Source organism: Lepidochelys kempii, chromosome 3 (genome assembly GCF_965140285.1).
Source record: "Lepidochelys kempii isolate rLepKem1 chromosome 3, rLepKem1.hap1, whole genome shotgun sequence".
NCBI classification, from domain to species: Eukaryota; Metazoa; Chordata; order Testudines; family Cheloniidae; genus Lepidochelys; species Lepidochelys kempii.
Genome location: NC_136382.1, coordinates 192,123,319 through 192,147,535, shown reverse-complemented (window position 1 = coordinate 192,147,535; position 24,217 = coordinate 192,123,319). Strand labels below are relative to the sequence as shown.

At 42.4% G+C, this 24,217-nt stretch overlaps 2 protein-coding genes across 7 annotated transcripts; both read right to left on the bottom strand.

Moving 5' to 3' along the window:
- Positions 1–3,213: 3,213 nt before the first annotated feature.
- On the bottom strand, positions 3,214–8,860 carry OTOR (otoraplin). Of its 2 annotated transcripts, XM_073339424.2 has the most exons (4): positions 6,810–8,860; positions 6,209–6,348; positions 5,414–5,524; positions 3,214–3,633 (listed from the first exon to the last, which is right to left on the bottom strand). In XM_073339424.2, exons 1-4 carry the CDS (start codon positions 7,033–7,035, stop codon positions 3,610–3,612), a joined length of 501 nt encoding a protein of 166 aa, XP_073195525.1. In that variant the 5' UTR covers positions 7,036–8,860; the 3' UTR covers positions 3,214–3,609. The 2 variants fall into 2 exon arrangements, with proteins under 2 accessions (XP_073195525.1, XP_073195524.1); XM_073339423.2 differs by lacking the exon at positions 3,214–3,633 and having other exon boundaries at positions 3,640–5,524.
- Positions 8,861–8,958: 98 nt separating this feature from the next.
- On the bottom strand, positions 8,959–23,410 carry SNRPB2 (small nuclear ribonucleoprotein polypeptide B2). 5 transcript variants are annotated; one of them, XM_073339420.1, is made up of 7 exons: positions 23,314–23,410; positions 22,397–22,484; positions 19,918–20,090; positions 19,024–19,164; positions 11,955–12,008; positions 10,307–10,395; positions 8,959–9,345 (listed from the first exon to the last, which is right to left on the bottom strand). In XM_073339420.1, exons 2-7 carry the CDS (start codon positions 22,458–22,460, stop codon positions 9,186–9,188), a joined length of 681 nt encoding a protein of 226 aa, XP_073195521.1. In that variant the 5' UTR covers positions 22,461–22,484; positions 23,314–23,410; the 3' UTR covers positions 8,959–9,185. The 5 variants fall into 5 exon arrangements, with proteins under 5 accessions (XP_073195521.1, XP_073195520.1, XP_073195519.1 ...); XM_073339419.1 differs by having other exon boundaries at positions 23,263–23,315; XM_073339418.1 differs by lacking the exon at positions 23,314–23,410 and adding an exon at positions 23,129–23,256.
- Positions 23,411–24,217: the final 807 nt, after the last annotated feature.

Sequence of the window (24,217 nt, the reverse complement as noted above, 5' to 3'; positions counted from 1 at the left end):
AGCTCAGGTAAACATAGAGGTGGTAGCTCTGTGCAAGCTAGAGTGCTAAAAATAGCAACATGGCTGGGGTAGCAAGGACCGCAGCTTGGACTCGCCATCTGAGCACAACCCCATTCGAGATCCTAGTTACATACACAGGCGGCTAGCCCAAGCTGCCACAGTCATGCTGCTATTTTAGCCTGCTAGAAATTACACCTCCCAGCTGCAGATATACCCTGTGAATTAAACAGGCATACACTGCATGTCCATAATGCCATACGTGCAAAACTGTACTGACTGTATATTATAGTAAGATTTCAGAGTAACAGCCGTGTTGGTCTGTATTCGCAAAAAGAAAAGGAGTACTTGTGGCACCTTAGCGACTAACCAATTTATTTGAGCATAAGCTTTTGTGGGCTATAGCTCACTTCATCGGATGGAACCTCCAACGCATTATTAAGGATCTACAACCTATCCTGAAGGATGACCCAATACTCTCACAAATCTTGGGAGACAGGCCAGTCCTTGCCTACAGACAGCCCCGCAATCTGAAGCAAATACTCACCAGCAACCACATACCACACAACAGAACCACTAACCCAGGAACCTATCCTTGCAACAAAGCCCGTTGCCAACTGTGCCCACATATCTATTCAGGGGACACCATCACAGGGCCTAATAACATCAGCCACACTATCAGAGGCTCCTTCACCTGCACATCCACCGAGAAACTGTTGAATTGGAATTCATTTGCAAATTTGATACAATTAACTTAGGCTTGAATAGAGACTGGGAGTGGCTAAGTCATTATGCAAGGTAACCTATTTCCCCTTGTTTTTTCCTCCCCCCCCCTCAGACGTTCTTGTTAAACCCTGGATTTGTGCTAGAAATGGCCCACCTTGATTATCATACACATTGTAAGGAGAGTGGTCACTTTAGATAACCAGCAGGAGAGTTGGTTTGTGTGGGGGGTGGGTGAGAAAACCTGGACTAGTGCTGGAAATGGCCCCCCTTGATTATCATACACATTGTAAGGAGAGTGGTCACTTTAGATAAGCTATTACCAGCAGGAGAGTGGGGTGGGAGGAGGTATTTTTTCATGCTTTGTATGTATATAAAAAGATCTTCTACACTTTCCACAGTGTGCATCCGATGAAATGAGCTATAGCTCACAAAAGCTTATGCTCAAATAAATTGGTTAGTCTCTAAGGTGCCACAAGTCCTCCTTTTCATTATAGTAAGAAAGGCACTGACAGATATAACTCCGTATCAACGGATGCATCAACGTAAGCAGGGTGACTGAAAACATCTGTGTACAGTGGGAGACTTGGATTTGCACATAGCTTTTCCACCAGTCTGGCTGTAGGACTGTCTGTGGTGAATGTGAGGAGGGGCTATAGTCTACCAGTGGGATGTTGTCAATTCTTCTCTCGCTGTGTTGTGGGTCCTTTCTTGTTTTATTCAACCAGTTCTCTATGTGTTGCCCCTACAGGCTCAGGAGTCTGAAGGCCAGGCTGTGTGGTTATGAAATCAGTTGCACCCAGAACATGAATGAGACAGTTTCTACACATTTGGTTGGGCTATGTTTAATGTCAAAACTATTGCTATACTTTCAACTGACTATTAAATTAGCAGTACTGCCAACCTCAAGTGTTCAAGAACGATGAATCAGAATATCATGAGATTTGAAAACTAGGTTCTTTTTATTTGTCTTTTGTGATGGCACATTTAGGATTTGCTTTTCTCTGCAACCAGGAGGGCTAGAAACTCTCTTTTTTAATGAAAGAGGAGATTCTCTAGGACTAACCTGACTCCAGCAGCTGGAACATGAAGAAAAAGACCAATTATCACAAGATTCATGATTCAATTGTGAGAGTTGGCAACAGTGAATTAGGGCTGAGTGTTCAACTGATTCAGTTAACCACCTGCCCCACCATGATGGTGACAGAAATACTGCATGCATTTCCTCTGGTGTGAGCCCCCACTTCAGTGCCCAGGCCTTCAGTGATACAGAAACTGTCCCTCCCTATCCAAGGCAAAGTTGATCTGCCCCATTAAGTTTTTACAGCACTGTATTTGAGCAGTAAAGGCATGCTTTCAAGAAAGCCTGGCCATCAAGATCAAGAATCACTGCATCAATTGCATCTTTTGCCTCCGCTTGCTCTGTCTCTTAGTTAACATTCAGCTGAATATATAGTAGATAATGCAGTTACAGTTCCCCTATGGACCACTTAAAAGATTATATAGATTAGGGAAAGGAAGCAGCTATAAATGCACCCAGCCTGTCTCACCTTAATTCAGATCCTACATAGGTCACTAGTGACAGTGAGATCAAGAGTGCTTGCAGTGCCAGCATCTAACAGACATCTGGAATTTTTTAGTTACTTTTCTAAAGATGGGTTGGGCGAGAGCCATTCAACAAATGGCACAGCTGGTGAACAGACACTGAATTCAGCTCCAGCAGACAAATACTGCTTCTCCACTGCCTAATGTAGTCATTGTTCCACGCAACCAGATGTTCTATGGAAATACCAAATATAACTACAGGGAGAATTCCCAACTTTATTTTTCTTCGGAATTAGATTTTCTAGTAACAGAGTCAGTCTCTGAGGCTCCTGGCTAGATTCTGTGCTGAAAGGCACACCATTGATGGCATACCTCTGGGATGGGGGAGCCAGGTTGCCCAGATTCCTCTAGACTCCCTACATTTTTGGTGGGTTACTTTTCAGCTCCCCGCTGTATGAACACTCACTGTCCTGCCCCCAGTGGAGGCGGCAAAGAGAGACAACGTAAGGCCATATCCACTGGCCCTATCTAGCTGCTGCACAGCAAGAATTCTCCCCCAGATGGTTGTTGTTCCTCTATAGCCCCATGCACAGGCAAAGTGGTGAATAGGGACTGGAATAGAGGACAGGAAGGTACTGCCTTCATCCCTGAAGTTTGGGAATATAAATGCCAAAGCTAATCTCAGTTTATACCATCATAAAACTCAGGTTGTGCAGTGCTGAATCAGGCCCCAGGAGCACAAGCACAGAAATTCAGGGAGCCCTTGTGCAGAAGTGTGTGTAAGGGTCTATGTACCCATCTCTTTACCCCCTGTGTAAAGCTAGACATACTAGCAGCCCTCAGCAAGCAGTTAAGGTGATGCTCTTTAACACTTAGTACTGGCGTACACATGGTTTCCCCATACACCATAAATTTCCTTGCTTTTGGGTCTCAAACACAGCCTTGTGCACTTTTAATGTAATTTTATTTAATAGCATAAAACATGCTTGTATAGTGAGAAAATAAATGCAACACAAGACATTGGAAGTCTTACTTCAAATATTAGATAATTTTGAATACGACAATGCAGTAGTTTAAAAGGTGCTAACTTACCAATGATTATAACAAAGTGATTTCAGGTAGAAAGACTTTCAAAGCATATGCCATGTGGTTTATATCTAAGGTTTTCAACTTTTTTCCCCAGCAATCACTCCCTTTCAACAAATTCTTATTTAGAAATAAACGTATTATTTTACAAACAAGAAATAAAGGAAGAATTCAGAGTAGTCAGCCATGGATGTTCAGGTTTATATCCATCAGATTCTCCTGGTATCCACCTGGTGATGACCCAGCCATATACCAGTACTATTCACAGAAGAAGTCAATGGCCTGAAAGACAGTCATTAGAAAAATGAGCAGAGGCTCTTAGGCATTGTTATACCAAATAAGAACTGGGTACAAATTGAATCAAGGTGCAAAATCCATTTTGAAAAGGTAAGCAAGGAGAAGCAAATGTTAAATAAATTACCACTTTAAAATTCTACTTCATAAATCATGGAACTCGTCTCAGAATACTAGAGAAGAGTTCCATATTGACTAGTTAATGCTTTATACTAAGCCTTTCTAGTTTTGTTTCTCTTTTGTTCTTTCATTTATTATGGCTAATCAATGATTGCTACACACTGAGCCACATGCAGTCCTGGTGTCACATTGTGGTCTGCCATGGACTTCAGTGGAGATGTGGCCACTTCATAGTAGAACTAAATCTGGTCCTTTAAATTCCTGTAAATAAAACTTGCTTGATAAAGTACAAGTCCTACCAAGTAACTGTTCAATGAATTTATCCATAGAAATATGTTCTGTGAATTTCCCCTGAACCACACCTGGTAAGAAAATACTTCTGAACATAAAAACAATGATGAAACACATATATAGCTTGAAGAGGATTTTTCAAATGCTTTCCTATTTGAATGGAGTTATACATTTGAACAGAACATAGCTTAATATTCAATATTAATGAAGGTAATTACCGGAAACTTGTTCAATGAAAGATGTTTTAAGGTTTTCATGAAAGTGGTTTTAAAGAGACAAGCTACCAAGCAATCTGAGTCTCTGTGCCAACACACTAGCTTCTGAGAAACCAAACATCTGCTTCACAGTGTAACTGAGGGGTTTTTTTAAATTGAATGTATTACAAGTCTTCAGTAAAGTTAAGAATTCCATGGGGCAGTGGAAAGCTTGAGAAACTACAGTAGTCTGATACAGTGCAACAGAAATAAAGCAGCCTGGTTGTTTCAAAATAAACATTTGAATATGTTTCTAATCACTTTAATTTAGTGTATTAACGCTTTCTGCTTAGATGCGTAAGCAAGCTTTTCACACACACAGGGTGGAGGCACATGGATTATACGAAGTGCCTTTAAAATTTGCTAAAACTTTCCTTTTCGTTGCTTTGGTCTAGTTTTTAGTAAATTGAGGAGCACTTATATTTTAAAACAAAAAAATACTGGGTGGTTTTAGAAAAAAAGACCTTTTGATGTTTAAAAATAGCCTGGAATGCTTTGTCTCATATTGAACTGAATTGTGAATGAGTGAATTTTCACATGTAGTTGTAGCCTCTTCCTGGTCCCACTGGAGCAGACAGCAGAACTCAGGCTCCTGTCACATAAGGAAAGTGAAGCATGTGCTCATTATACGAATTCTCTATAAAAGAGACATCTCTATTTGTGTAAATAATTAACGGAGACTGTGACAGTATAGGGTGCTCACGAATATGCAGCATGATTCTTCGGCTCTGTAGGACCCATAAAACTTACTGTACACTGCAGATGGAATCTTGAGTGCAGTGCATGATGGGCTTAAATCTACACCATTCAAGTCAATAGGAGATTTTCAATGCACTCAAATGGGAGCAGGATCAAACCTTACATGAAGCTCTCAACAGTGCTTAAATGGTAGCAAGAACAGAGCCTAAATTATGAGTTCAGTGTGGTTCCTCGACAAAGTATGGGAAGACAGGATCGGGCCCCAGGCATTGTGTGGGGCTCAGCACTATTACAGTCAACAGTGGGATGGTGTAGTGCATAGCGATGATTTGTTTTTATAGCAAATTAGCATTACACAGTTGAGTATATTAATGTAACCCCCTGGCCTTTTGCAGATTCCTTACCGTTGTAGGGATTGTCTTATTAGCTTCTTGATAAACATGCTGCTCTGAGACTAAACTGCTGGGGAAGTAGCCAACAGTTCCCATCTGGTCTTCATACTCCTCACCATACACCTTAAAGCAAGAAAAGCTATAATTAGATGCAATAAAGCAGCCCACATCCAGTTTAAACTAGTTCAAGTTTCTGTCAAAAGCAGCAATCATACTCGCTCACTGGTCTTGTGGACTTTTGGTTTTCATACTACTTAACTAGAACAAGATTTTTTTCAAAAGGAGGCATGAATATAAGCCAGAACACAGATCCATATGACTCCAATAAGTTATATTTAGGATACATTATTTATAAGATCCAGATAAAAGTGGAGTGGCAGTTTTATTTTCCTTTAAATGAAAGGTTGGAGTTAAGATTTCATGATCCATTGTCACCAAAGTGTCTCTTCTCAGATTTAGGTTGCTGTAAAATGTTTGCACCCGATTCTTTGAATAAATGGCAGCAAAAGAAAAGCATTGGATTTTATTATGATTGCTTCAGTGCATTTAGTTCCATTATATTATTTATATTTTAATAGGTTATGTACTCTCTCAATATGAGAGAGATTCTTATCAATGCTTGTGAAGTTTGGATTTGAGAGTTTTGTATGTTTTCACTTTTTAAAAATCTCAGATGTAATCTTTAAAAAAGCCACAGGATATATTTTCGCTGCTAAAATCTGTTTTAAAAAGTGGATGTTGACAAAGAAACACTACTAGCCAACTAGAGATAGATTAATGCTTCTATAAAGAAGAATGTCATCTTACACTTCCAGCCCAGAACTCTCCAGCTTCTCTCTCTTTCACTAGTTTTGAATAAACATAAATCAATTGCCCTTTTTTAATATTAATGAACCTGCAGTCTGGTGCATTGTAATCATCTTCTGCTCTGGCAAGGGAAATGGTGTCTGCAAAGAAAAAAAAGGAGGTGGATAAAGAGTATATGTTAGACTCTCTCTGCAGATGCAATCAGGCAATGAAGAAAGTAATCAGAGAAGAGCCTGCCAGATTTCATCTTACACAATTTTCAGTCTGTACTAAGCAAAGTAAAATAAAACCAGAGACTGTCACTTTATCAAAACATTAGCTGCAATAGTGTTCTCAGAAAAAATGTTTTTAACTACACCTACCTTTGATAACGGATTTTGAAACAAAATCCTTTAAAAAGCAGCCTGTGGAATATAAATTAATTTCACATGTGGTTTTGCCACATTAAAAGTATTTTTAAATGTACAAACAGACCGATTTAATACAGCAAGGCTAACAAGCAGCTCGTTCTTACATTTCAAAACCAGACACTGCTTTGTACAAACACACACATTTAGTTTTGATCATATGCTCCACTTAAGTTTAAACAAAAAATACTTACAAACACACTCCTCATCAGCACAGAGCTTTTTGCTGGCAAGTTTGTCCATAAAAATTCCAGTCACGCCAGGGTATGTAACTCCAATGCATAAAAATAATATAACCAAATCGATAGATAGTGTCATTTTTTGATCGGTGGTGTTCTTTGCTAGAACTTCGCTCTCAAATGCATGCCAAGTCTGGTAATACTTATCTTTTATAGAAAAGCTAGACATCTGGACAAACATCCCTGACCAATGGGAAGAGATTAAGTTAACATTCCACTACTTTAAGAGGAACCACAGGGCCCCAGGGGACCCTCAGGTTTTATTTACCAAATAAAATCCCTTTCCAAAGCCTTTTTGTACCACTGCTTCAATAAACTGCTGTATTACAGAGACATTCTGTATTTTCCTGTCAGCTTTCATTAAGTATAATGTTCTTATCACCTCAGGCAAAATTTGTCTGAAGATGAAAAAAATAAATCAGTCCCGGTTAAGCAGCAAATGAAATAACATCCCTTAAAGTCCATAAATCCTTGATTCTCATGAAATGTACGAAGACAATAAAGTCAGAGCTTTCTGGAGCAGACTGTCTCTGTGACATGTTTCTATAGGGCCCTTAGGCACTACTGCAAATATAAATAAACCTAGTCGGTGGCACAGGTAGTTGAATCTCAGTGAAAGGCTCTGTGCATCAGCAAATTACACTTGAAATTTAGGCACTGCACATTCGTAGTGTGGACAAAGCTTTAACTTCATTGAGTGCTCCAGTTAAAAAGCAAACATTTAACAGCTTATGCCAGAACCACCCTCCATTCCATCATAGTTTACATAACTGCAGTATCCTCACCACAGCATGGCCTTGCACCCACCGTATGTGTGAAGTCACGTCTTGCATGGGAGTGTAGAATCACATTCCTTTCTGAAAGTCTCACAGCCACTGTTGCGTACCTGGATTCTCACTGGAGAAGTTGTGCATGCAAAGCACTAAACTGCGTATGCTGTAACAGGCGGATTTGTACCCATCTCTACTCCTTCAAGACAGCATTTTAAAGGTCAGCATATGTTACAACGCAAGAAAAAGGTGATAATAAAGAGAACAGTGGCCTTCAGTCTACTTTTATGATCCCTGCCGTTCTCACAAGTAATGGAAGGCTAGGCCAGCTCAGGACTTGCAGGGGAGATCACTGACCAAGGTACACCTGATGGCAGTTTGGCAAGTGATTATGTGGCACTCTTGTGAGAGTCAGTACCGAATCAATTCCGGGGGGGGAATTATGGTGCAGATTTGCTTTGAGAGTAGATAGGTTCAGTCTATTCACTAAAGGTACCATGTTAATTTTGGTTGTTACGAGCGTAGTCCTCAGAGTAGCTCGTGCCTGGATCAGAAACAATAGCACAGACCTGGGCTGCCCCTTCCTCTTCACCCTATCCCCCCAAAAAAATCCACACCAGACTCACTCAACCACACCTCACCCTTATCCAAAGGGTTTTAGTGGCCTAACAAGTTCAGAACTTAAAGGTCTGGGGAGAGCTGAAGGCAAATCTGACACCTGTTTGTCCAGATCTACATTGACTAGGGTCTGAATGTCCAGGAAAGTCTGCAGTACAAATTCCCAACAGTTCCAGTGCAGGTTTCATCAAGAATATAAAAATGTGTATTTTAATTGTATTTCTTTATTCACTTGATCTAGAAAAATGCTTTAGCTTTTCTTGTACAAAATGAATGCTTTACCCCTGTATGATTCCCAATTATACTATCTAAACACCTCACAGTCTCATGTATTTACCCTCACAACATTCCAGTGAGGTACAGAAGTGCTATTATCCCCAATTTACAGATGCGGAACTGAGGCATAAAGAGGCTAAGTGACTTGCCCCAGGGTCTCAACGTCCGTGACAAATCAACTTAATGAACCTGGGTCTCCCAAGTCCCAGACTGGCACTTTAACATGCAATTCATTTAGGACCTTACTGTGATGCTGTATAGGGGCTTTGTCTTCACTATCAGGGAGATCAACGCTACTGTGATCGATTCAGCAGGTCTAGTGTCTCCATCATTCTTGTTCCAAAGTTATGCTATTGTTTTAAAAAAAAGTCTCTTCTGAGACAGTAAAACATCAGTAGAAAGTAGTTAGCCCAGTAAAACAGATGATGCAAAATCATAGCTTGAACAAAATAAAAATAGCATTTATTTTTACAATGTTAGGATTTCAGCACAGCAAGTTACTATCTGCCAGATGTGGAAATCCTACAGCTGTCCTACTTGAGTAACCCTTACAGTTTTACACAAATGTCTCCTTACTCTTCTTCAAAAGAATAAAAACAATTTTAGTTGGCCAGAAAGGTGGTATCATGTTATACAAAAAACAGTCCTTTTAAGATCATATCCATGGTTATTTCTTAGCATAAGTGATTTTCATTGCATGGGACGGAGTAATCTTGAACCCTTGGAGAGCATCACGAGCAGCTCCTGCCTGTCCCTCATTTTCAAACTCCACAAAAGCAATGTCATGTCTCCCAGGCACTAAACGTACTTCTTTGAAGCCAGGGAACCTTTAAAACAAAGAAGTCAGATAAGATTACATGGATTATATCTGATGGTAAATCTCTCAAGCAACCGTTAAGCCTTATCATAAGCACCCAGTACTATAACATTCAGTCACTACTAACAACACATTTAAAAGTAGTGCAGTAGTTCTCATCTATAAGGAAATGAGAAGCTACTTGACTAGTGAATGAAGTTGCAGAGAGCCTCAAACACAGCAAGGCATTCTCCACACTGCAGTTGTCATATCTGCAGCAGCATGAGGTTACATGGTCATTGCTCCATTACATGTGGGGCATTAGGGCAAAAACATCAAGCAAGCAAAGTCAGGATGTCACGCTATTTGATAGCGCCATTTGATGTCCTTCTCCCCAGGACACAGGGATCCTAGGAGGGATGTTTTCCATCTCCTTCCCACTCTCCACCCTTTCCTGCTTCACCTGAGGGAAGGTGGTACTTCCATTCTCTTCAATCCCTATGCTGCATTGGATGAGACCAAGAATGGCTCCACTGAAATTCAAAGGTCTATATGAATTGAGCTAATTCCAAATGTTGTATGCAGTGTTGTTGTAGCTGTGGGGGTCCCAGGATATGAGAGAGACAAGGTAGGTGAGGTAATATCTATTATTGGACCAATAATACTGGTGAGAGACAAGCTTTCGAGTTTACACAGAGCTCTTCAGGTCTGACCTGAAACTTGTCTCTCTCACCAATAGAAGCTGGTCCAATAAAAGATATTACCTCACCCACCTTGTGTCTCTAGTTCCTAATGGGCAGGTGTCCATATTGAAGAGCCACCACAATTTACATGGCTGTATTTTCAGCAGTAAGGCCAAGGATTAAATGGGCCTGAGACTGAACGGATACTTTTAAGTATCCCTTAAAGGTCAGGGCTGAAGAAAATTTGTGTGCACGTGCATATAATGGGGAGTGAAAGGAGAAAAATGTTGTTATAAACATCCGACTTACTGATTAAATAGCATAGACAGCATCATCTCATTTGTCTCTTCTGGCAAGTTATTAAGGAAGAGTATATAGTTTGGTGGATTATCAGGCACCTACAATAACAGAAGAACATAATTCAGTAAGTCATGCAAAATATAAGTAGTGCTCATCTACTTTCTTTATACTTCCACTGAAACTACTAAAACTAAGTTAACATACTGTTAATGTTCTTCGTAAGACTGGTTTAGACTTCAGCCACTTATTGACTAAACTGTATTTTTCCAATTGATCCATTTTTTCTGCTATCAGTGTTTGTATGTTATTAGTATAATATCGAGAGATGGTAAGTTGGGGGACTTAGGTATTTCAAAGTCATTCACTGTAAGCATGTAGAACTGCTAATTTTAAAAAGGCACAAATATCTAAAAAGATAATTGACCATGTCAGTTGTCATGTCCATAGAATTACCAGCTTTGAACGGCGTGCTGTAGTAAAGTTGAGGGAGTAACCATTCTATTTGAAGATCTGTAACAGATATGTACACTTGCTAATGTTGCTTCACAGTGGCCCACTGAATATACAGTGCTACAGACAGATTTGCTGACACTTTGCATATAGCAGTTCAGTACCTTCTCAAGCGAACAGGGAGATGTCTCAATGGCAGGGATCAGCATAGTTATTCTCTACTTTATTTGGCTTTAGTATTATTAGGTAATTCTCTTCAGTTGAGAAGAATAAGCCAGGTGTTACAACTAGTAACTAGTTACAAAGTCATCAACTTTGAAGGGAGAAGGCTGTACAGAGACCTAGACATTCAGCATTGTATCTTCATAAGAAGCATGGCCAGAAAAGTGACATTAAATTCCTCAATACCAGAGAGGTGACAACAAAGACACTGGATCCAGAGCATGCTGTGCTCCCACTATTCTCAGCTGTCAGATCACCCTTAGATGAACTCAGTCTGTGTTTGTTCCCACAAAGACACTGGGTCCAATTCTCAATCCTTGCAACTGGCACGAGAGTACAAAAATAGCTTTCCACAATTTTTTGGCCTCTTTGAATTTTTGGCCATGTTAAAGGGCCTACTCAACTCCCAATCTAAATGACCTCAGGCAGCTGTATGTGTTTGAGCTGTCTCAAGGCTGCTCTCATCTAGGAGTGCTCTGGCCACACCTCCTCTATTCTCTAATAGACCCTCTATGTTAGGGGACTATTCAGAGGGCAACACATAGGTGTTTGCCAGTTCTATGGCGTCCAATAAAACCCCATATAATGGGGGTATTCTCCAAAGGCTGTTTCTGCCCCCTTTATGCCACTGGAATTGTGAAATAAAGGAGCTGGAGGAAAAAAAAAAAAAAAAAAATCAGGCCCGAAGTTTGTAGTAGCAGCTGTCTCTCCATATATGCCAGTTCGGGGGGGTCCTGTAAGTTGCTGGAGGAAACTGATATAACAAAAAATTCAGAGCATGTACAAAAATCTCATTCTATGTACTACAGAAAATCCCCAAAGTCAAATTTAAAACAACTTGAAACTAGTCAAATGTGCTTTTTTAAATACTGGAGTTGTATTGTATAACACAAATATTAAATGGTGTTTGTTTAGTACTTTCTCTCCCTGCTAATTCTCAAACAGAGAAAGTAATGGCAGGAATAAATAAACTAATAAGAATTACCTGTTGATTCTGTGATGAAGTCCCTTGGACATTCAAAGAATTCTGTGTTGTTCCCTGTGAGGTTCAACATAGAAAAAACATGATTTTACCAAAAATCAGCAATGAAAAGTTTTGTATAATTTTCAATTTGAAAGCATATATTCACACCAGTTTGGTTTTCAAGGAACCTCAGAGAGCATCTTAATCCTAACCAACCCTTCAATCTTAAGGCACTGTTTCCTAAACTGTGGTCCATGGACCGTTCATGGTTTGCAAAACAGTTGCTGGTGGGAAACATGAAGCCATTGGGTTTTAAACCCCCAACACCAGACTGCTGGAGAAGACATAGCCATTAGGTCGGAATGAATTCTAAAGGTGAATCAGTAGATATGGCCAATTATTGTATTCCATCTGCCTCTTGAAAAGGTGGATTCCACAGACAGGGAAAGGCATTTTTAGAGGTGTTTCTAAACATGGCTCTCTCTGTTGAAGGCAGCACTGCATGCTTTCTGACTGAGGTACAGATAAATCCACAGACTCCTCCTGCACAAATTCAAAATCAATATTTGAGTTCTTTAAATGGATTTCAAAATGGTGGCGAAGTTAATGCAACAACAGCTCTACAAAACCTACCAAAACTCCTATATACAGGATTTAACGTTTATTCTTAATTTTGGTGTTTTCTATTATACAGGCATTAGTAAACTTCTCCAGTGCAGACCATCTCTTAATGGAGATACTGTCTTATGGGCCAACTCCATTCCCATTTGCGATTGCATGGACCAGTTCCCCTCTCATTTGCTATTGCATAATGCTTAGGTGTAACTACAGCAATTACACAATGCACAGTAATATTGTGAAAGTATTTGTGTATTTTTACCCAACATTAAAGATCAACAAGTAATCTCTGAAAAAAGTTAATCACACTTTCTACTTTTTTTTCAATTTTGTCTTCTCTCACACATCTTCTGTTTCTCTCAGCTAGAAAGTAAGACACCACCATGTGACCAGCCACTTCTCCACAGACCACTAGGAAGTGGTCTAGGGATCACTAGCAGTCCACAGACTATGTTTTGAGTACTGCTAGTACTAGCTACCTAGCTACTACTGCTCCTTATAAACTCAGACTCTACGACCAGAAGGGACCATCATGATCATCTAGACATGTTCATGTAATCTGAGTTGGATCCAATTTTGGAATAGTTGGGGAGAAATTACTTGTTATTTGCTTTCTGTATCAGACTGAGAAAAGAATTTTGATTGCTGAATAGTTGATCTGACTATGCACTCGTATGAGGGGTCCGGCTTGCCCTGCACCTTCTCAGTTCCTTCTTGCCGGCTAACTCCAACAGAGAGGCAAAAGGGTGGGTCATGGAATGGACTGAGCAACACATCTTAAAGAAAAAAAGTTACAGAAAGGTTAGTAACTTTTTTTTCCTCCTCTCAAGTGTTTGCTCATTTCCATTCCACATTAGGTGACTCCCAAGCGTTACCTACAGAGGTGGGCTCAGCATTCATGGACATGTGGATTGCAACATTGCTCTACTAAACTTGGCGTCATCCCTAGCCTGCTCGGGGATGGTATAGTGGGAGGAGAAAGTATGTACCGACGACCAGGTCATTGTTGTGCAGAAGTCTGGGATTGGGACCTGAGCCAAAAACACCACTCACGAAGCCCGAGTTCTCGTGAATGGGCTGTCAAGATGGCAGGAGGTAGGACACCTGCCTGCTCATAGCACATATGAATGCAGAAGTGTTGCAGGATGAAACTGTCTGGACTGAAACCATTAGGCCTTTCATCCTATCTGCTACTGCCAACAAAAGTTGTTGTTTAGCCAATGTAGATTTATGGAACAGTTTGGTTCTCTCAATGTAGAAGGCTGTTCCTCCATATTCTTGTGCAGCTTTTGGATGAAAACAGCCAGGAAAATAGCCTGCTTACGATGAAACTGCAAGACCACCTTTGGGAGGAACGCTGGGTGGGGGCACAGTTGAACCTTGTCTTTAAAGAACACTGTATACAGGGGTTCTGACATAAGGGTCCTGATTTCGGAGATCCTCCTGGCTGAAGTAACTGCTGCCAGGAAGGTGACCTTCCAGGAAAAATATGACAGAGGGCATGATGCCAGCTGCTCAAAGGGAGGGCCCAGGAGTCTTGACAGGACCAGGTTTAGGGTGGGATACATTCGTGAATTTGAGGGTAAAGTCTCCCTAATCCCTGGAAGAAGTGAATGGGCATCTCCTGTGAGAAGACCAAACTACCGTCCACAAGAGGACGGAAGGCTGAGATTGCTACTAGATGCACCTTGACCGATGAAATAGCTAGGTCTGTTTCAGATGAAGCAGGTATTCTAGCACTGACTGGGAGGAGTGACCAAGTTAGTGAGAAGCCTCATTGGGAAGCCAACAACGAGAAACGATTCCACTTGGCTAGATAAGTCACTGTAGTATACTGTTTTCAACTACCTAGCAAGACTTGGCGGACTTGTTCTGAACAGGCCAACGCTGTCGGATTCAACCATTGATCATCTATGCAGTCAGGTGGAAGGCCTTGAGGTTCAAGTGGAGCCAACAGCTGAAATCTTGCAAGATCAGGTCTGGGAGGGGCAGGAGCAGCAATATGGTTGCTACTGACAGATCCAGTCGTGTGCCAAACCAGTGTTGGTGTGGCCATGCAGAGCCTAATAACAATAACCCTTGCTTTATCTTGCTTGACTTTTAGAAGGACCTTGTGTACCAGAGGAATTTGGGGGGGGGGGGGGGAGAAAATGCATAGAACAGAAGCTTTGTCCACAGGAGTAGGAAGGCATCTGAGCTGTGACCATGCAGAGAGCAAAACTGCTGACATTTCCTGTTTTGCTTGGTTGCAAACAGGTCTACCTGGGGAAACCCCCCCAGCTGGAAGATGGATCTGGTTACGTCAGGGTAAGAGACCACTCATGGTAAGAAGAGAAAGAGCTGCTGCGATGATCTCCCAGAGTGTTCCAGGCTCCTGGAAGGTAGGAAGCTTCAAGGTGGTAGGAGTGTTTCATGCAGAAGTCCCATAGACAAATGGCCTCTTGACACAGGGTGGCCCAATGCACTCCTCTCTGCTGATGTAAAACGTGGTTGCCATGTTGTCTATGAGCACTCATAACTCTGCCTGTGATCTAGGGTAAAAAAACCACCAGGCATGCTAGGCGAGCCACTCTGACATTTATATGCAAGGAGAGCTCCTCCTGGGATCACAGGCCCTAAGTCCTGAGGTGCTTGAATAAGCCCCCTAACCTAGATTGGACATGTCCAAGATTAGGGATACTGCTGATTGGAGAGTGACAAAGGGAATGCCCACACCGCCTGATCAGGGATCCCTCCACCAGTCGAAGGAGGCAAGGACTGGGGCAGGAACTGTAAGCACAGAGTCCAGCCAAGTACACTGAGGTCAACCAAACTTGGAGAGGTCTGACATGAAGTCTTGTGTGCTGTACCACGTAAATGAACATGGCATGTGACCTAAAAGTTTGAGGCAAAAACGGGCTGTCATGACAGGGTTGGCCTTGACCTTCCATATCAGAGCCAACATTGTCCGGAAGCTAGCCTCTGGCCCAGGTAGAATCGAGCACTGCACCAAAAAACTCTATCCTCTGGACAGGGATGAGGAGTTGACTTTTGCTTATTTATCAAAAGGCCCAGAGCTTGGAAAGTTGGTTGAACCAAATTGATGCTGGCTTTGATCTGGGTTTCAGACCAGCCTTTGATCAGCCAGTCGTCGAGGTAAGGGTAGACTTGAACACCTTGACTTCTGAGGAAGGCTGCCATCACCACCATGCATTTTCTAAAAGCCCAAGGGGCTGCCAACAGGCCAAAGGGAAGGACAGTGAATTGGTAGTGGGTCTGGTTTACAATGAATCTGAGGAACCTTCTGTGGCCCTGGAAAATGAACATGTGGAAATAAGTGTTTTTCAAATCGAGGGCAACATACCAGTGCCCTGGATCCAGAGAGGGAATAACAGAGGCCAGGGAAACCATGCGGAACCTCAGCTTCTTGCGATAACTGTTGAGGTGAAGGAATTAGGAAATAGCAGGAGTAAAACCCTTTCCCTCTCAAATTCTGAGGCACTCCTCTACAGCCCCTACCCACAGGAGGGCTTGCACCTCCTGGACTAGAAGTTGCTTGTGAGAAATGTCCCTGAAGAGAGATGAGTACGGTGGAAGAAAACTTCCTCCATTCTACTCGGCACCAAACAGTCCAAGATGAGGGACCAGGCTGGACTGAAATAGGAGAGTCTGTCTGAAAACAAAGGTGGGGGGGGGAGAGGGGAACAGGATCCACTATGGAAACAGCTATAATGCACTTGGGAACCCCTTCAAAAGTTCTGCTTGGGGCCTCAGATATCTGTGCAATGAAGCAGAGGTGAAAGGGAGCACTTGCCTACGCTTATAACCCCTTCTGTTTCTTAAATGGGTCTTGGTGAGGCAGCAGAGCCAAGAAGCAGACCAGTTGCTGAGGTCTGAAATGTGTCACTGAAGGTGTGGTGAGTAGAGGCCCAGGAATCTGAGGGTAGCCCTGGAATCTTTTAGGCCATGGAATTTTGCATCTCTTTGGAGAAGAGGGAAGTTCCCTCAAATAGAAGGTCCTGAATGGAACGCTGAACCTCCGGTGGTAGCTCCCAAAGATTGGAGCCAAGAGCATCTTCTCATGACCACCACTGATGCCATTGTTTTGGCTGCCATGTCAGCTGCATCTAGGGCAGCCTGGAGGGAGGCCCTGGCTTTAGTCTTCCCTTCCTCCACCAGAGTGGGGAACTCGTGCCTTCCTTGAATTCTGACTTACAATCCTAGATGTTCTAGTTATACCTGCCAAGCAAGGCCTGCTGGTTGGAGATGTGGAGCTGTAACCCACCACTAGAATACATCTTTCTACCAAGTGGGTCCAGCTTCTTTGAGTCCCTTGGCCTTCCTCTTCTTCTGCACCGCCTATGCAGGCTTAAGTCCCGAGCATTGGTATTAGGCTAAGCACCAGAGTGTGCAGCAAAGGGACCCTTCTCTCAGACACCACCGAGTACAAACAGCTGAAAGGCAATCCCAGTACCTGGGGGAAACCCATGGATTCTATTGGACCCACATACACCACTGACTTCTGAGCCAGGTGGCTACAGGGGGCACGCACACTGAGATCCAACAGGATGTAGGTCAAATACTAGTAATGGTTCCTTGGTTGGGTGCATGACTACGAGTCAGCTTAGGGAGACCATATGGGGGTGGTACCCCTTGCTTCCACCAGCCAGGGCCAAAGGTCCGGGGGAATCAGTGCCAGAGAGGGGATGGTTTCCCTCTAGTCAGTGCCGGAGGACCAGCTGCCAGGTAAGAGCTTAGGGCAACATGCTCCTTTCTGCAAGATGATCTTGCCAGTGTCGGAACTTGCCCCGCTGGGGTTGGCGGTGCCATGGGAGTCATCGGGTCCCTAGCCGCTGGAAAGACCTTCAGGTTGGACACCACCACAATCATGCTGGTGCCACGACGTTCCCCCCCACTTCCCGGGTGTTGGTGGATTGCACTGCATTGGACTCAACAGAACCTGCTAGTAGGGTGGAGTCGATGGTGCCACTTGCACAGCAGGGACAGAAGAGTGGTCCAATGTAGGTCACACTCCACCTTTGTGCTTCCTCAGCTCCAAGGAGCATCCCCTCATGGACTGCTGTTTCTTGTGCTTCCTCAACACCAGTGAAGGGGAATGGTGCTGAGAAACAGGCTGTCAGAAGAGCATTCCACACCGATGCAGAGGTACTCGGTGCCCAGTCCAACTGGCTCCACTCCTACCCTGGTCTAAGTGTGACTTCCATCAGGACAGACCTTAGCCTGGCCTCCCTGTCCCTTTTTGTATGAGACTTGACCTGGCAGCAGACATGGCAATGCTCTCGCACATGAGCCTCCCACAGACACTTCAGACATCTGAAGTGCAGGTCAGTCACCGGCATGTGCTTGCCACAGGAGGCACAGGGTTTAAAGCCCAGAGAGATGGGCATGCCCAGTCCCAGGGGAAAGAAGATGCCCCTGTAAACAGCTGTGGGGCCTAACTTTATATACCACTACTAAAAGAAATAAACTGAAGGTAACTAAACTTGCGAAGAAAGGAGGGTATAACAGCACCACTAGACGAACGCTTTGCCGAGGCAAGAGGAGATGTTCAAGCAACCGTCACGGGTGGTATAAAGGAACTGAGAGGATGTGGGGATGGCTAGGCCCCTTATACCAACACATGAGTGTGCGGCCCCAGAGGGTGCTAGAGCTGGCCTGACGGATACCATCGAGGGGAAAATCTGTAGTGACTGGATGCACACCTAACATGGAATGGACATAAGCAAGCACTCAAAGAAGAACCCTGTGTTAGAGAGGACTCTCTAGAATTTGCGTTGGCACAAAATGTCTAGGCTGCTCACCAAAAACAAGACCATGAAAATTATGAATGGTTACCCTTAAATTGTTTAAAAGTGAGACTGATCAGTTTTCTAGTTTTAATATTTTTGTAAAAATATTTGCAATTTAAGATTCTCTCCAGGGTTTATAGTGCATAACCAATGGATATTCACCAAAACAGAGGGAGTTGATATTTTCCAAAAATAGAAGTTGATTAAAGTTTTCAGTTTGAATACCTTAACATTTTGTTAGGATGGAAAGAACAAAACACACAACAACAGCTAATATTCTTTGCTGAAGAAAGAATGACAGACAATGATAATTGAGACTTCATCCACTATGTGGATGGGCAGAATGAACAGACTTCAAAAGTTTGTCATTTTAGTAACTAAACTGAACCTGATTCTTAACAGACAGACAATCTGGGGGCCTTTGCACTCAAGATTCCTTGCAATTCAGATGCAACTTTGTCTAATGATAAAGATGAGTCCATTAAACTTTTACCTTGAAACAAGTTTGGCACAGTTTACAGGAAGCATATTAGTCTCTTACATACATTCCTCCAAAATACAAATCCTCCTTGTTAAAATTATAGGTAAATATTATATTAAAGGAATTTGTTCCATGCAGAAACAACCCTTCAGACTTGTTCTAGAAGTCTGGAATCTTGTTTTGGTTTACACAGTCCACTTACCTGACCAAGCTTTTTATTTGCTGCATTAGCTGACTGCTCCAGTGATTTAGCCTTTTTCTTTTCTTTCCTCTTTTCCTTATCAGCAAATGTACCGCGCATTTTGGAAATCATATCAGAATCTGTTTTTGCATACTGAATACGCTGTTTAAACAACAAAGCAGAACATTTTATGCTTCACTATGCTGAACAGCTTGCACTAGCCTCATTAAGGCCCCAAATATCTAGCAGAACACTGGAATTCCAACAAGAATTTCTTACATTAAAAACTTTAATTACACACTACCCACAGAATATGCTGAATTCACCAATTAATTCTGAGCACTTACTACAAAAGCGCCTTTTGTTTAAAACATGCAAAAAGATAGAAGAGGTTGATGGAGGACGGTTAAATGACTCAGTGAGGAGGATTTGTTTTTGAATCAACACTTTCAGTAACAGCAATAATTATTATAAAGTAGAAATATGACATAACACTGAACAATTAAGAATGCTTAACTTCAACATAAGTGAATGCAGGCAAAGTTATGGCATCACTACACAAACTTGGACTTATACAAGACCAAAAAAAAAAAAAAAAGCAAACTGGAGGCATGCAATTTTACTCCACCACAGAAAAGTTGATTGAAAGCCTTCATTTAGAAGACATACAAAATTTAGACTTCTAATTTAAAAAAGTAAGGCAGTATGATGTTGGAGTAAAGCAGTTTTATCTGAAAGCTAAGCACACTGCCTCTCAAATATGCAGGTATATGTTCACATGGAGAAAAAGAGGACATCAATGAAAAATAAATAGCAGACACACCCTAGATAGAAAAACAAAAATCTGATTCCCAGTTGCAAAATAGCGTACTGTCCTAGTCCACTAAAAAGAACGTAAATAAATAAAAGACTTACCATTGGTTTGCCGTAAAATGGAAAACCTTGTAACTGTCTCAAAGCATTGGTGGATGATCCAAGTTCTTTAAATATGACAAAGGCCTGTCCTCTCATTTTCATTGTCTTTAAAGCCACAATATCTACTACATGACCAAACTGTGAGAATAGTGCATACAAGGATCTCTTCAGTTCTGTTCAGAATATAGAAAAGCCATTACCGCATATAGGTTAGAAACATCAGCGTGCTTTTATAAGTTTCAGAGCGGTAGCCGTGTTAGTCTGGATCAGTAAAAACAACAAGGAGTCCTTGTGGCACCTTAGAGACTAACAAGTTTATTTGGGCATAAGCTTTCGTGGGATGTAACCCACTTCATCAGATGCATGGAGTGGAAAATACAGTAAGCAGGAATAAATATACAGCACATGAAAAGACAGGAGTTGCCTTACCAAGTGGGGGGTCAGTGCCAACGAGGCCAATTCAATTAGGGTGGATGTGACCCATTCCCAGCAGTTGACAAGAAGGTGCAAGTATTAGAGGGAAAATTATCTTTTGTAGTGACCCAGCCACTCCCAGTCTTTATTCAGGCCTAATTTGATGGTGTCAAGTTTGCAAATTAATTCCAGTTCTGCAGTTTCTCATTGAAGTCTGTTTTTGAAGGTTTTTTTGGTTGAAGAATGGCCACTTTTAAGTCTGTTATTGAGTGTCCAGGGAGCCTGAAGTGCTCTCCTACGGGTTTTTGAATGTTACAGTTCTTGATGTCCGATTTGTTAATTAGTTAATTAGTTCTCTTCCAACCATCAAAGTGTTATATGACTATCACATATATCTTATGCAACTCATACAATATGCATGTGTAAACTGGCATAACTTCTGCTGTCCTTGCTACTTTCTTGTCATTTCTCTTTTCTAATTGGTTAATTACTACTTCTCAAACACTGATGATCAGGGATCCTGGTTTTCCAGTGATAAAAACAATTCTCTGATTTAATATATATAATCATCTGTTTTTCCACAATTAAAATGAAACACTAGACTTTAGTTTTGCTAGCCATAATATATTACCTATAGAGAGATCAGCTGAACACAATGTGTTATTGATATATTTGCAATTTTTAAGCTGATAGCCAGAGCCCTACCTATTGTCTGATCTAATTGGTACTGGGACAAGATCGGATAATCAGAGTTCCACTGAATATGTTTATTTTTGTAAAAATGTAAAAATTCTCTGTAAAAAACACAAATTATGTGGTTTTCCATGGCAAGCAGATTTCTAAGATCTCTGCTGATCCTGCATTCTTGACCAGACCACTTTTACCCTTTACTTGATATTAAGGAAGGTATTTCTCTAACGGCTTTTGGCAACACATTGTGTGTCCCCATTGTCCTGTTTCCTCTAGTTTTCCCCACTTGGCTTTCCTGACATACATCAATATGTGCAACATCCCATTGGGAGATTTAAGAATCATGGAGACTTGGAACCAATGTACCTTACTACCTAGTGGACTATGTTTGTTTCTGAGCGCTTTTTTTTAAATTTACTCTCTGATCCTTGCATTACTATGGGGCAACCTTTGGGACTCAATTTTCACAGACATTTACAGCACCACTTTACAGCGGTATTAAATTTGAATGTATACTGGTAACCAGTTACAATGGTTGCTATCAACTCTAAAATACTTTTAGTTTCATTTACATTTTTATACCAATAAACATCTCCATATGGAGGATCCCAAAACACATCACCTGGCTGCCAGGTTCCATTAGATAGAAACCCAGATAGTATCCAATTACCATTGTTATTTCACCAGGTTTGGCTACACAATAATGCCACATTCCCTGCTGGGATGTGGGACAGTGTCCATGTGAAAAAATTACCACCACTTTGGGAAAATCACATCCAGAACACCACTAGAGCCTGATCCGATAACCCACTACTCACAACAAGTAGTATCAATAAAGTCAGTAAAATTACTTGCATTATAAAGGACTATTCATGTGAATATGGGTTTGCAAGACTGGAGCCTTGAATCTCAATCTGAAGATAAACGTAAGATTCAGTGGGACTACCCACACAACTAAATTACTCACATTCACAAGAGTTTGTAGAATTGGACCCTAAGATGATAAAAAGAAGAAAGCCAGAAAGTTTCAAAAACCAAACTAAACCACTCAAATGTGCATTAAGACTTGGTAATTTCAGAATGAAGTTACCAATTTTAACTCCTTCCCCACTGGCAGTAGTTAAGCATAGAGATCTTAATTTAGATTTCCTGACTGCTTTCATTGTAATTATTTATTTGTATTACAGTAGTGCCTAGAGATCAAAACAGATTGGGATTCCATTGGGCTAGGCATAGCACAAACGTGTTGACATTAGAAGACTGCTAGTAACATTTTATGTCAAGATTATATTTCCAGAAAATAGAATAGCATATTTTTACTGAGATAGTTTTCCCAACACACTGATGAAAAAAATTAACTTTAAATTATTCATACCATCTTTTTTAATGCTGTCATTTATATTATTGATATAAATAGTATGGTTTGGTCGGATATCCATCTTCTAACTTGCTTATACAACAGCCTAGAAAAAGAAAAACAAGTACAATGTGTTAAAAATACTTACATTTATGAAGATGAATTCATAATAATAATTGAGTTTTTGTTTGTTTAGGTCAAACAGGTGCTGCCAGCATCAGGCTATATAAAACAGGATCAGAACTGCCTCACTCAACAGTGAAAAGGTTATAAAACTATATATTTTTGACGTTCTAACAAAGATTCATCACCTCTGAAGGTAGGGAAAAATACAGCCAACTATAGGGGCCCAAGTCACTGAGAAAGCACCAAGCGGCGTGCGAGGAGGAGTCATACCACGATCATCCCCACACAGCTCTTTCACTGCCCTTTTCATCGATAACCCGCTGAAGTGTTTATAGGATACCTATCGCCTTCCTATATACACACCGGTGCCCCCCCACACCACGCACGCACCCCCCACTGCACCACACAGCCAGCCCCTCCAACCGCAGCCCCCCCCCACGCAGCCAGCCCCGCCCCGCAAACGCGGCCTCCTTCACGCACCCAGCCCGCCCACACGTCCAGCCCTGCCCGCCCCATCCCCCAGCCTCTCCCCTCCCGCACGCGCCCCGCCGCCTTCGCCCCAACTGCCCCACGGCCCGTTCTGGGGGAATTCAGAGCTCGTGGCCATTTCGCGCCAATCCCAACCGGGGCTGGGTGATCCCGCCCGCCCAGGCGGGCTCAGCGCTCCGGTGCCGGATACCTCCCCGGGCACAGGCACCGGGGGCCCCGCGCCGCAGCTCCCAGTAGCGGAGCAAACGGGGAACAAACCCTTCCCTCACCCGGCTCCACTCGCCGCCCGGCCCCGCCCCGCCGTTCCCAGCACACCTCACCCTGGCGCGTGACCTCACGTAAACAGGCAGAAGAGTCGATGTCGCGCACAATCGATATATCGCGCACCCAATCATCGATGCGCTCGTCTCCCCCTTCCTTCCTCCCCCTGTCGCGCGCGCGAGCCCGAACAGGGGCGGGGCGGGAAGCGGAGGCCTGAGCTCGGGGGCGGTTCCCGCCTCCCTACAAGTGCCCGTAGGGATCACTCACCGCGTAGCAAGTGGGGTTCATGCAAGCAAGGCTTGGGTGCAGCAAGGCCCCGAACCCCGTCAAGGCCAATAGGGGGTGTGCTGCCAGCCCAGGCTCTGCCTCCGGGTGTGTCCTACGGGTGGCTTTGGTCCGTGCCCAGACCCTGTTGTGTCTTGAACATAAAGTGTTATGCAAAAGTCAACATAGTTTCTGTAAAGAGAGATCCTGTCTTACTAATCTATTAGAGTTCTTTGAAGGGGAGAACAAACATGTGGACAAGGGGGATCCAGTGGACATAGTGTACTTAGATTTCCAGAAAGCCTTCGACAAGGTCCCTCACCAAAGGCTCTTACGTAAATTAGGTTGTCATGGGATAAGACGGAAGATCCTTTCATGGATTGAGAACTGGTTAAAAGACAGGGAACAAAGGGTAGGAATAAATGGTAAATTTTCAGATGGAGAGGGGTAACTAGTGGTGTTCCCCAAGGGTCAGTCCTAGGACCAATCCTATTCAACTTATTCCTAAATCATCTGGAGAAAGGGGTAAACAGTGAGGTGGCAAAGTTTGCAGATGATAATAAACTGCTCAAGATAGTTAAGACCAAAGCAGACGGTGAAGAACTTCAAAAAGATCTCACAAAACTAAGTGATTAGGCCACAAAATGGCAAATGAAATTTAATGTGGATAAATGCATGTTGGAAAAAATAACCCCAACT

What these genes read in the sequence shown, in the direction of transcription:
- OTOR (XM_073339423.2), bottom strand. Translation starts at nt 7,035, where the DNA reads ATGTTTGTCCAGATGTCTAGCTTTTCTATAAAAGATAAGTATTACCAG. An exon ending in TGCTGATGAGGAGTGTGTTT is followed by an intron (nt 6,349 to 6,809) that starts GTAAGTATTTTT and finishes TTTTCTTTGCAG; the next exon opens with ACACCATTTCCCTTGCCAGA. An exon ending in GAGAGTTCTGGGCTGGAAGT is followed by an intron (nt 5,525 to 6,208) that starts GTAAGATGACAT and finishes TCTTGCTTTAAG; the next exon opens with GTGTATGGTGAGGAGTATGA.
- SNRPB2 (XM_073339420.1), bottom strand. Translation starts at nt 22,460, where the DNA reads ATGGATATCCGACCAAACCATACTATTTATATCAATAATATAAATGAC. An exon ending in TGACAGCATTAAAAAAGATG is followed by an intron (nt 20,091 to 22,396) that starts GTATGAATAATT and finishes TATTCTGAACAG; the next exon opens with AACTGAAGAGATCCTTGTAT. An exon ending in CTTCATCACAGAATCAACAG is followed by an intron (nt 10,396 to 11,954) that starts GTAATTCTTATT and finishes CTGTTATTGTAG; the next exon opens with GTGCCTGATAATCCACCAAA.